Source organism: Diaphorina citri, unplaced genomic scaffold (assembly GCF_000475195.1).
Source record: "Diaphorina citri unplaced genomic scaffold, Diaci psyllid genome assembly version 1.1 scaffold701, whole genome shotgun sequence".
In the NCBI taxonomy this organism is placed as follows: Eukaryota; Metazoa; Arthropoda; class Insecta; order Hemiptera; family Psyllidae; genus Diaphorina; species Diaphorina citri.
In genome coordinates this window covers 10057-22998 of record NW_007378134.1, presented here as the reverse complement: position 1 = coordinate 22998, position 12942 = coordinate 10057, and the positions used below count along the sequence as shown (strand labels likewise).

Sequence of the window (12942 nt, the reverse complement as noted above, 5' to 3'; positions counted from 1 at the left end):
AAAAAAAATCTCACCAGAGCTTCAGGCAAAGGTCTCAGGGGTCCGGCTGGGGGCGGCTTATGGTAGATACCATAGAGAGAGCCACTCTTTACCATAATCTTCAAGTACTGGGCATATTGGTTCTGAATTCTAGCCTCCTCCATACAAATATCGTTCATAGAGAGAAGCTTTCGGACCCATTCAGTACAGCGGACCCTATCTGGAAAAAGAAGAGGAAAATGGGATTATTTTGTCAACAGTTTTATCTTATTTTAGAAAATCGAGCCAAGGAATTTGGACTGACATTTTTGCTGCGGTTTGGTCCATGCTGTAGTTCAACCTTTTTCCTGACTTCAACGTTTTGGGTGTCATTTTTCAAGGTAAGATCTTCTGTTTACTAATCTAATAAGTTACTTCTATCCAAGTGGGTAGGTATCGTATCCCATCTTAGAGGTTATCCCAGTAAGTTCATAACTGCCTGGGAGTCTTCTGCCTTGCACCTCTCCAATTAATACATCTCTAGCGAGTTCGTTGCTACCTCGCATCACGTGACCATACCATTAGCAGGAATACTAGGCAGTTTTAGCAATGTAAATTAGGCCCTGCGTTCCAAGACCTCTTTCAAGCCCTTGTAGTAAATGGGCCCTCTTCCACTCAAGAGTCTATTATATTATAGATATTAATAACAGTTTATCTGAGCTTATCCTATGCAGAATATTCAAACGGGAGGAAATATCTGCAGAGGTCTCAAGATAATGAATATGTCTAGAGAATTAGAATTACCTATCATAAAAGAAGACCTAATGGCAGGCAATGAATGCTAGATATTAATAACAGTTTATCTGAGCTTATCCTATGCAGAATATTCAAACGGGAGGAAATATCTGCAGAGGTCTCAAGATAATGAATTTGTCTACTAGAGAATTAGAATTACCCATCATAAAAGAAGACCTAATGGCAGGCAATGACTATTTGTCTATCAACCCATCTTTTACTGGGTTAAATGCACTGCCAAAGGCACTTCCATTGGCAATGGGGACAGAGATTATGGTACCTTTAAGGAGCGATTAAAGGAAGAGGCCACAATTTGAGCTTAAGCTTAGTTTATGTTGATCTACTGGATTAAAAGTTAAGCTATTGGGCAAAGATTACAAGCGATTAGAGATTTCGTAGGCAGAGTTTGAGACACTAAAATCCGTAAATACCTACTTGTGGATAGGTACATAGGTACTTTCGAAGAATTAGTAAAATTCAATTTTCGGTTTCGAAGAATTACCTATAACTTAGCAAAATTCAGTTTACGATAAGGAAGCTTTTACGTCTTTTTAAACGAAGTTGGTTGGTATTAAGGTAAAGAGCCACTTAGTTAGTTTAGGACTTTAGGGACGTTGTTGTAAGGTAGGTAATAAATTTATTAGTGAAATCAATGTCTTCTGTCCAATTTAGGGATGTTTCAAATATGTACCAACATTTTCAATGATTACCTTTGTACCTCACATACCTACACAAAAAGTCCAATTTGAGGCTTAGGTGTAGGGGCTAGACAGCCCTAAAGGATGGGTTAAGCTTATACGAATCTATGTAACCTCAGAAAGGACAGGTATAATTTCAACATTTTCCGCATTTTGATTAGACGAGCAGACGCTACAGAGGAGTAGGTAGGTACTTAAGTTTCAAATAGGTACTTAATTTCTAGGTAGGTATACTTAAGTTCGGTCTATATCGCTGTACGCAAAAGTTCCAAATAGCCTTTGGACACGACCAAGTACCATTTATAAAGTTTTAAAGAATGTTCATCTTCATACCTATCATCAGTCGTTTTAGCTCAAGTTTACTGACAAACAGTTATTATAGGAATACCTATTACTTGGGTATCTCTTTAAATTTTTTTGAATGTTTAACAGGACTGGAATGATCTTGTAGAACTTTGTGGCACGGGTCTTGGATTTTGCACATACCTATGCATGATGCCTCTCGAATATCGACTGTCCTGAGCTTTTGAAGTTTAGAATTTAATATTGCCAGCCTAGTTAGCTTAGTTGGTAGATATCTTGTTCTTTGTTAGAATGGAGTAATAATCAACAGAGATACCTGACCAGAATACATTAGGTACCCATTCAAGCTCCTCTTCAAGTTTTGTACGCAAAAGTTCCAAATAGCCTTTGGACACGACCAAGTACCATTTATAAAGTTTTAAAGAATGTTCATCTTCATACCTATCATCAGCCGTTTTAGCTCAAGTTCACTGACATACTGACAAACAGTTATTATAGGAATATTACTTGGGTATCTTTTTAAAAGTTTTTGAATGTTTAACAGGACTGGAATGATCTTTTAGAACTTTGTGGCACGGGTCTTGGATTTTGCACTTAATGCCTCTCGAATAGCGACTGTCCTGAGCTTTTGTAGTTTAGAATTTAATATTTATTTTCTCTCTCGAATTTTACCTAGTACCCAGACGGTTATTTTGCCTGCATAATGGATGGATTTTAGAGATCTGAGGGCCAGGTGTGGACAACATCTTACGACTTGGGACTTGTGCCTTAGAAAATGGACTATAGATTCTAAGGTCTATCTCTATTCTCGAAAAGTTTCCCTTTTTTTAATGTTTTGACATCAAAATGACTTCACCTCTTTGGACTTCAGATGGTCAGTCGTGCAATGTGTCTCTCTATCTCTCTGTAATGTTAGACCTTCTGACCATTGCTAAGTGTGAAATTTAAAGTTTGGACTTCCTTATAGAACAGTCCTCAGGCTCCTCAGGTGAAAGAGAAAAGCGGACCATAAACCATTTTCGTCGGAAGACTGCTGAATATACTCGTAATACTGATGAGCTCCCTACACTTCTATATTTATATACCTACCTATGTGTTTATACCTATGAACTTCTATACCTATGTATGTAGACACTAGGTACCTAAAACCTACCTATGTGTTTATATCTATGTATTTCTATACCTATGTTAGGCAAGGAAAGAACAAAATAACTTCACTTACAAGATTATTGTTTTATTTTCAATCAGCAATGTCGTCTTCTAACAGTGGCGCAAATGGACAACTTAATACTGAGTAACTTATCGCTACCTACAATATTGCTTATCGGTTGAAAATCGAGTTGAAATAGACAAGCTTTGAGTCTTAAAATATATGACAGGAAGAATTTTAACAACAAGAGGATAGGAGAAAGCCAGCCGAAAACGAAAACGAACCTTAACTGTTGAGAAGGTCCGCCCCGAACGGGAGTTGAACCCGCGACCTAACGTTTACAAGGCTGAAAGCTCTTTATATCACAGCATTTGAAAGTTATATCAAGTAATGCACAAATTCTCTCTCCCCCCCCCCATTCAGCAGTCTTTTTCCTCACATTTTGTCCTCAAATATTACTAAGGAAAGAAGTCCTTTTGTTGAGTAGTCAGTGTAAAATATCCACTTGTTTTCCTTTTCTTTCTATTGTCTAACAAATACGTAAGACCTTGTTTAGACTGCGAGAGTAAAAAGGGTCTTTTCAGTCACATTCTGGCAGTATAAGTAGGATATATTCTATTCTAGCCTATCCTAATGCCGTCCACCAAGTCTCTTCTTCCCGAGCAGTCTTTCCTTCCGGTTCGCCACTGGCCACAGTCGAGGTTCAGTATCATGGTTCATTGCCAATAGTAAAACATCCACTTCTAGTCACTCGACCATCTTCTGCCCATAGACTCCTGTAGTTCCTCGACATCCTCTTGTCCTGGCGTATAAAACATCCACTTCTAGTCACTCGACCATCTTCTGCCCATAGACTCCTGTAGTTCCTCGACATCCTCTTGTCCTGGCGTACTGTCTACTCTGTCTAGCTCACCGACCGTGACATTTCTGTCCCGTATCTCGACGAGGTAACGTCTGAACGCGCGAAGTTTTTTTGTCCGGAAGAAAAAGTACGTAAATTTTTGCGTGAAAAAATCGCTTTTACTCAAAACTTTTGGCTTTAAATTGACAATATTATTACTTTCTATTTTTTGAATTAAAACAAAAATTGTGTGTTTCGGATTGGCAGGAGATTTTTTTCTGTGAGTTGATTTGAACACCAATCGTAGGTAGATAGGTACCGTCCCGTATCTCGACGAGGTAACGTCTGAACGCGCGAAGTTTTTTTGTCCGGAAGAAAAAGTACGTAAATTTTTGCGTGAAAAAATCGATTTTACTCAAAACTTTTGGCTTTAAATTGACAATTATTACTCTCTATTTTGTGAATTAAAACAAAAATTGTGTGTTTCGGATAGGCAGGAGATTTTTTTCTGTGAGTTGATTTGAACACAAATCGTAGGTAGAAAGTTTTTTTGTCCGGAAGAAAAAGTACGTAAATTTTTGCGTGAAAAAATCGCTTTTACTCAAAACTTTTGGCTTTAAATTGACAATAATTATTAATTTCTATTTTTTGAATTAAAACAAAAATTGTGTGTTTGGGTTAGGTAGGAGATTTTTTTTTCCTGTGAGTTGATTTGAACACCAATCGTAGGTGGATAGGTACCTACTGTGCGATTTTTTGTCAGTAACCTGCCGGTTATGGTCTTTTTTTAAAATAGCAGATACAAAAAGATACCTTATCTTTATTCTTCTATTGCCACTCGGCGAAAGCTAAAGCCGCTAAAACAACTTTTTTAAAGGATAGTCAAGGATAGATAGTTAATAAAGGTTTTGCCAGAGTGTACAATAAGTTAATTGAAACTTTTCCATTTAGAAAGAAACCCCGCTTTTGAGTTTGAGTTTAAACTTTCTGTGTTAATTGTTTCCTTCACGTCCTTGTTCTCAAGAAAATCGACATCCGTCGGGAAGAGATTGTTTGATTAAATTTTGGTGGTTTGCAGATTTCAGTTCATTAATTTCGTTGTTAATCTTCGAGGAATCAACTAAACCGTCTTGTCATGGGTTATCTCTCGAGGGCGGTAGAAACTTCCATGAAAACATTAATCGTAGTGAAATAGTCCTAAATAAAAATGAACGCGGCACACAAGGGATCAAGAAGAGACCGCTTTAACATGAACTTGGTACCTTTAATGTGACTTCGAACCCATTAAATTGGTAAGAGCTAGGTCGCGGATTCGAGTCCTAAATGGGGAAAACTGAACCTGCCGGTTATGGTCTTTTTTTAAAGGATAGTCAAGGATAGATAGTTAATAAAGGTTTTGCCAGAGTGTACAATAAGTTAATTGAATCTTTTCCATTTAGAAAAAAACCCGGCTTTTGAGTTTGAGTTTAAACTTTCTGTGTTAATTGTTTCCTTCACGTCCTTGTTCTCAAAAAAATCGAGCCAAGGAATTCGGACTGACATTTTTGCTGCAGTTTGGTCCATGCTGTAGTTCAACCTTTTTCCTGACTTCAACGTTTGGGTGTCATTTTTCAAGGTAAGATCTTCTGTTTACTAATCTAATAAGTTACTTCTATCCAAGTGGGTAGGTATCCCATCTTAGAGGTTTTCCCAGTAAGTTCATAATATATATATATATAGATGTAGATCTGTCCTAGGACAGGTTTCAACACGACGTTCTCCACTTTTCTCGATCTTGGGCGTCCTCCTTCATTTGAATCAAAAGCGTACTTACTTTTTGTGTTATTTTGCTACCTATGTTTTGTTGGTTCAAAAATAAAAATGAAAGTATTTACTTAAAAAAAAAAGAAAAAAAAAAAAACTCCAAGAATGTGTCCGTCCTAGCAGGAATACTAGGCAGTTTTAGCAATGTTAAATTGGGCACTGCGTTCCAAGAGCCCTTGTAGTAAATGGGCCCTCTTCCACTCAAGAGTCTATTATATTGTTTTGTTCAGAGATTAGTTCCAATTGAGTAGTGGTTAGCGCGGTGGACTTTGGAGCTTGAATTTGGCAGTTTGAGTCCAAACTCCAAGTCAAGTCATAAAGTTTAGCCATGTTCTAACTACTAACAGATTGAGAGGCTGACGAAAAACACTGACCCCGTCCGTCTGAACAGGGGATCAAGATAATGAATATGTCTAGAGAATTAGAATTACCTATCATAAAAGAAGACCTAATGGCAGGCAATGAATGCCTATTTGTCTATCAGCCCATCTTTTACTGGGTTAAATGCACTGCCAAAGGCACTTCCATTGGCAATGGGGACAGCGATTATAGTACCTTTAAGGAGCGATTAAAGGCACAATTTGAGCTTAAGCTTAGTTTATGTTAGAGCTTGAATTTGGCAGTTTGAGTCCAAGTCAAGTCATAAAGTTTAGCCATGTTCTAACTACTAACAGATTGAGAGGCTGACGAAAAACACTGACCCCGTCTGAACAGGGGAAAAGGCGATGAAGAACTAACTAGGTTTGTGGCAAGCATTTAACACTATTGAGATTCTTTCCTAATTAACGGCAGATGTCAGATAGATCTTCGTATAGTTTCCTAAACATAGGCAGTATTATTCTACCATAGGTACATCGGCGATCATAAACCATAAAGTACTTTCAAGAGTACCCAAAGGAATAAAGGAATTAAATCCAAATTGTAAAAGACACAAATAGGTATCTACCATATTTATGGTGCTGTAAAAGCATCTTCAAAGTCCCCTACTTATTTATATCGAGAATTGAGCTTGAATTTGGCAGTTTGAGTCCAAGTCAAGTCATAAAGTTTAGCCATGTTCTAACTACTAACAGATTGAGAGGCTGACGAAAAAAAATGACCCCGTCTGAACAGGGGGAAAGGCGATGAAGAACTAACTATAAGTTTGTGGCAAGCATTTAACACTCTTGAGATTCTTTCCTAATTAACGGCAGATGTCAGATAGATCTTCGTATAGTTTCCTAAACATAGGCACTATTATTCTACCATAGGTACATCGGCGATCATAAACCATAAAGTACTTTCAAGAGTACCCAAAGGACTAAAGGAATTAAGATTTTACGCCCAGTTCTGGTCACACACCATTTGGATTGACTCCCATGTACACATAGGCGCCATGTCCAGGTATTTTCTTGATAGATAGGAACGCCTTACCGTCTGGGGATTTCTGGCAGATGTAAGGATCTATAGGTCCAAACGCAGGAAGACTGGGGATTTTCCTGCCCAACTCTGTGCCCTGGGGGGGAAGAAAAGTGGAAAACAAATTAAAAATGAGATATCAAACCTCTAAAAAAAAAAAAAAAAATCGATTGCAAATATTTCAACGGGTGTTCTCGTGTTGACCCAGCACCTAAATAGGAAGTATTGTGTCTCTTCTCGCCCATCTGATGTGAGGCATACTACGGGATGGGCATGCTACGACACAGACCACACGAGTCTAATGTAGCAGCTGTTTTATTGCTACCAAGTAAAAAAAGGGTGAATCAATCATCTTGAAAAAAAAAATAAATAAAATAAAATAAAAATAAAAATACTGGTTGACTTGGTAACTTTGTGAAGCTCGATATTGACAGTGTAGGTTTGGCAACTTTCTATCAACAGTGAAGGGAGTTGAAAAGGGCCAGTCGGGGAGCTTCAATAGAATCTTTTCTTACTTCCCAATTTGAGTTCCTCTTCCACCGATTTAATTTTATCTGAATTTGTATAATGTTGTCATTAAATAAAATGAGATAGGAAAAAGGACCTCAAAACAGCTAAATTCAATAAAAATGTGTCCACACATAGTGCGTCTGCTTGTAAGCGCTGGTCCGCGGGTTCGATTCCCGCCCGGAGCTGATTTTATCCTGAACGGATGTTTGTTCTCGGAACGGCTGGCTATCTCCTATTATGCCTTCCTTCTCCCTTCAATTTCGGGACGATAAGACCTTAGCAGTTACAGATCCCTCTATCAAACCTCGTGGAAAATAATAGAAAGTAAAAAAGAAAAATCTCACCAGAGCTTCAGGCAAAGGTCTCAGGGGTCCGGCTGGGGGCGGCTTATGGTAGATACCATAGAGAGAGCCGCTCTTTACCATAATCTTCAAGTACTGGGCATATTGGTTCTGAATTCTAGCCTCCTCCATACAAATGTCGTTCATAGAGAGGGGATTTCTGGCAGATGTAAGGATCTATAGGTCCAAACGCAGGAAGACCGGGGATTTTCCTGCCCAACTCTGTGCCCTGGGGGGAAGATAAGTGGAAAACAAATTAAAAATAAGATTGAAAAAATCGAGAATTCGCGTCCGATAGGAAACCAGACAAAGCTCAATATGGTTTATAACTTCATAAAAAAACCTTTAGACCAGAGGTTCCCAAACCCACGCGGAAGCATTTCTGGTGGTACGCGAAGAGATTTGGAAAACCCATTCTTATGATTTGTCGCGAAAAATGCGGAAAACAAATCTAGAAACCCTAGTTGGGAGATGGGAGACAAAAAAATCTCCAATCAGTGCGCCCAAAAATTGTGTATTACGATGAACACAAAAATTTCGCCTGCGGCGCTATAATTTCTTTTTAACCCCCAAACCGCACAAAATTGATGTTGAGGTGTCAGATGGTACGCAGTACCTACTCAAAAGTTTGAACACCATTGCTTTAGACCTGGATCCATAAAAAAAATCGCCTCAACAAAGCCGTGTAAAGGTTATTGGGAAGAGATTACAGATTGCATGCCAAGAGACTTACCAATAGGTAGCTTTCAATAATATAATACTTCAGCTAATCAGAAACGAATGTGTAAACCGCAAAGATGCGTGATATAGAGATCAAGTACAGCATGACCATTGGTTCTGATTCTGACACGTAAAGTAGCTATTAGTCGATAGGAACATTCTACGAGTGTGATTTTGAGATAATAGAAGGAAATGGGCATATGCTAAGCAGGTGAGTGTGAAATTAGGTACCCATTTACAGTTTCTAACATGGGAGTAGAATCTACGTGTGAGATAGAAACGTACATTGTGATTTTGAGATAATAGAAGGAAATGGGCATATGCTAAGCAGGTGAGTGTGAAATTGGGTACCCATTTACAGTTTCTAACATGGGAGTAGAATCTACGTGTGAGATAGAAACGTACACTACCTACTGACTTCTGAACATGTTTTGCCTGTTTAATGTGTTAATAAAATTTAATGTGGCGCGGTAATTCATATGCCACTGGGTTTTTTTAAAAATAATTAATTTATGATGATGACCTAATGTAAAATAGGTAAGAGTACATTAGTAGGTATAGGTACTCTACATCCATGTTTTGGCTAATTCTTGCAAACAGCTAGGCCGTAAATTTTCATTAGAAATGGTTCGTCTAACACGCCAGCCCATTAAGCTTAGAAGGTAGCGCTTGGGTATGATGCCCGTCCGTGGAGAACTTTATCTTAACCAGATAAGATTCGCCCTCAGAACGACTGGCTTTTCCCTATCCTGAAATGTACAGTATACATCTGACTCAGTAATTGTTATTAGAAAAGTTACTAACCTATACAATTATCCGTATACAACCATAGGTACCTAACCTATGTAGGTAGGTACTTATTTTAAGAGACATATAAAAACTCGTCAAGATAACGTCCAAAGATTTATACAGTAATTGTCAAGGCCATGAGAACCACGACCCTTAGCTTTAGAGTTTATACTCGTACTAGCTGAATTCCGTCGCTTCGCTCCGGAATCCCGCTAGTTCATCCCGAGGCATGGCCAAACTTGTGGAAAAGGCATGGCCGAACTTGTATTTATCAAACTAAAAACATAAACGAAACTCAAATATTAGGCGAGCGAGGAAAAGTTTTCTCTCCCGCAGTCTCTGCACTCTGTGTATTTCTTATGGAGATTTTAGCGATCAAAAATTGATCATATCTCAAGATCGGTTTAGATTTTCGCAAAATCCTTTCTTATTGCACACCCAGACCATAAAAGGAATATTCCTACCAAATTTAAGCTTTCTAGGTGTTGTGGTTCTCGAGATAGAACGATCAGTGTGTGAACTATGAAATGTGAATGAGTGAATGGATCTCGTTCTTATAATAGTCCTATTTGGACAGGATACACAAAATATATTCTAGTCTACATTTTGGAGAGGGCCTTACTTGGTTTCACACCGATCCCCCGTGGTGATATGATTGCACAAGCACACATTATTGGAAGCACATGTCCCGCCATTCTGACATGGGGGAGTACAGGTGAGTGTTGGACACTGCACTGAACTGGCGTTCGCTGAAACCTTAAAAAAAAAAAAAAAAAAAAAAAAAAATTAATACCTATTTATTTTCTCTCTCGAATTTTACCTAGTACATAGACGTTTATTTTGCCTGCATAATGGATGGATTTTAGAGATCTGAGGGCCAGGTGTGGACAACATCTTACGACTTGGGACTTGTGCCTTAGAAAATGGACTATAGATTCTGAGGTCTATTCTCGAAAAGTTTCCCTTTTTCGAATGTTTTGACATCAAAATGACTTCACCTCGTTGGACTTCTGATGGTCAGTCGTGCAATGTGTCTCTCTATCTCTCTGTAATGTTAGACCTTCTGACCATTGCTAAGTGTGAAATTTAAAGTTTGGACTTCCTTATAGAACAGTCCTCAGGCTCCTTAGGTGAAAGAGAAAAGCGGACCATAAACCATTTTCGTCGGAAGACTGCTGAATATAATACTGATGAGTTACCTACACTTCTATATCTATATACCTACCTATGTGTTTACACCTATGTATGTAGACACTAGGTACCTATCTATGTGTTTATATTTATATACTTCTATACCTATGTTATAAGTTTTTATTAGAAAGCGTGAACTACTGTAGACACCGTATGGAGTACTGTAGACCATATTGCACGTGATATACACATCATACTGGGTGTTTCATTGACATATCATGACACCCAAGACACAGACACCCTGTCTTAAAACTATATATATGTTCGAAAATATTCCTGTAGCCAATGTAATTTAAATGAGAGCGTTTCCACTACACACGACACGATTTTTACTTTCTATATATTAGTAATTTTTCGAACGACTAGTGGGAACAATCTCTAAGTCCCAAGGAAGGAATGAGTCCAGTCTTTTTCCTCACATTTTGTCCTCAAATATTACTAAGGAAAGAAGTCCTTTTGTTGAGTAGTCAGTGTAAAATATCCACTTTTTTTCCTTTTCTTTTTATTGTCTAACAAATACATAAGACCTTGTTTAGACTGCGGGGAGTAGAGGGACTTTTCAGTCTCATTCTGGCAGTATAAACAGGATATATTCTATTCTATTCTAGCCTAAAAAGCCCTAATGCCATCCACCAAGTCTCTTCTTCCCGAGTATGGATGGATTTTAGAGATCTGAGGGCCAGGTGTGGACAACATCTTACGACTTGGGACTTGTGCCTTAGAAAATGGACTATAGATTCTGAGGTCTATTCTCGAAAAGTTTCCCTTTTTCGAATGTTTTGACATCAAAATGACTTCACCTCGTTGGACTTCTGATGGTCAGTCGTGCAATGTGTCTCTCTATCTCTCTGTAATGTTAGACCTTCTGACCATTGCTAAGTGTGAAATTTAAAGTTTGGACTTCCTTATAGAACAGTCCTCAGGCTCCTTAGGTGAAAGAGAAAAGCGGACCATAAACCATTTTCGTCGGAAGACTGCTGAATATAATACTGATGAGTTACCTACACTTCTATATCTATATACCTACCTATGTGTTTACACCTATGTATGTAGACACTAGGTACCTATCTATGTGTTTATATTTATATACTTCTATACCTATGTTATAAGTTTTTATTAGAAAGCGTGAACTACTGTAGACACCGTATGGAGTACTGTAGACCATATTGCACGTGATATACACATCATACTGGGTGTTTCATTGACATATCATGACACCCAAGACACAGACACCCTGTCGTAAAACTATGTTCGAAAATTTTCCTGTAGCCAATGTAATTTAAATGAGAGTGTTCCCACTACACACGACACGATTTTTACTTTCTATATATTAGTAATTTTTCCGAACGACAAGTGGGAACAATCTCTAAGTCCCAAGGAAGGAATGAGTCCCGGAAAAATAGTGGAGATGCCAAATTCCCTATGCTTTCGTTTCCTCACACACTCAACTCCCTAGCCCATATTCTCATGTTAATACTTTGTTGGTCCATTTTTGTACGTTTTTCCTTTTCACGCATCCGTTCCAGTCTAGTTAGCTTGGAGGGTAGCTCGTCTGCCTTGTAACCGCTCAGCTCGCAGGTTCGATTCCCACCCGGGGCGAACTTTTTCCTAAACAGATAAGGTTTGTTCTCGGAACGGCTGGCTTTCTCCCAAATTTTAATTGCGTTAAGCATAAATGCTTGTCACAAATGTCGTTTCCCGCTCAATATACTACGCTAAATTTTATTTATGACTTGACTTGGACTTGAACCACCAACCTCCAGATTCAAAGTCCACCGTGCTGACTACTGCACCACTGAGGTTGGTTTCTTTTCTGACTTAACAATCGGTGAGCTTTCGACACCTCTGGATTTCATTGTCAGGACAGAGTAAAACGATATTGACTTTTTTTGTGAAGAAGTTTGATAGAGGAAACTCTACCCGCGAAGGTCTTGTCGTTCCGAGATCGAAGAGAGGAGCAGGACAGTATAAGAGAAAGCCAGCCGTCCTGAGAGCAAACCTCATTTGTTTAGATGTTTAGAATAAAGTAGATATGCCAGCTACAGCAGTCAGACCTGCTGGGTTTGTCAGACGATCTAGCGTGAATGGCCGGGAGTACAAGGTAGGCTACCTGCCAAGCTAACTAGGCTTTCGCTCTCAAGCTTCAATTCCATTTAGCCTTTACCACCTATAAGTAGTAGGTACATACGAGATAATTATGTTTTCGTTTACAAAATGTACTTTTTCAGAATGTTAAGAAAACAATATTTTGTAACATCGGCACCATGTTACAAACTGAGAAAGCAAGGAAAGAACAAAATAGCTTCACTTACAAGATTATTGTTTTATTTTCAATCAGCAATGTCGTCTTCTAACAGTGGCGCAAATGGATAACTTATAAGAGTAACTTATCGTTACCTACAAATCCTACAATATTGCTTATCGGTTGAAAATCGAGTTGAAATG

At 38.5% G+C, this 12942-nt stretch overlaps 2 protein-coding genes across 2 annotated transcripts in view; both read right to left on the bottom strand.

Moving 5' to 3' along the window:
- The window catches only part of LOC103511317, a 5654-nt gene extending 1876 nt beyond the window's left edge, over window positions 1-3778 (bottom strand). Inside the window, exons 1-2 of the mRNA XM_008476037.3 lie at window positions 3646-3778; window positions 15-199 (exon numbers count right to left, since the gene is read on the bottom strand). Of these exons, the coding sequence (XP_008474259.1) occupies window positions 15-199; window positions 3646-3778 (318 nt within the window). The remainder of the gene's footprint in view (window positions 1-14; window positions 200-3645) is intronic.
- Window positions 3779-6871: 3093 nt separating this feature from the next.
- On the bottom strand, window positions 6872-7944 carry LOC103511316. Its single transcript, XM_008476036.1, has 2 exons — window positions 7801-7944; window positions 6872-7043 (listed from the first exon to the last, which is right to left on the bottom strand). Exons 1-2 carry the CDS (start codon window positions 7942-7944, stop codon window positions 6882-6884), a joined length of 306 nt encoding a protein of 101 aa, XP_008474258.1. The 3' UTR covers window positions 6872-6881.
- Window positions 7945-12942: the final 4998 nt, after the last annotated feature.

Excerpts from the sequence above, each read along its gene's own strand:
- LOC103511316 (XM_008476036.1), bottom strand. The coding sequence starts at position 7,944 with ATGAACGACATTTGTATGGAGGAGGCTAGAATTCAGAACCAATATGCC. Across the intron at positions 7,044-7,800 it reads GACCTTTGCCTGAAGCTCTG|GGCACAGAGTTGGGCAGGAA; the intron begins GTGAGATTTTTC and ends CTTCCCCCCCAG.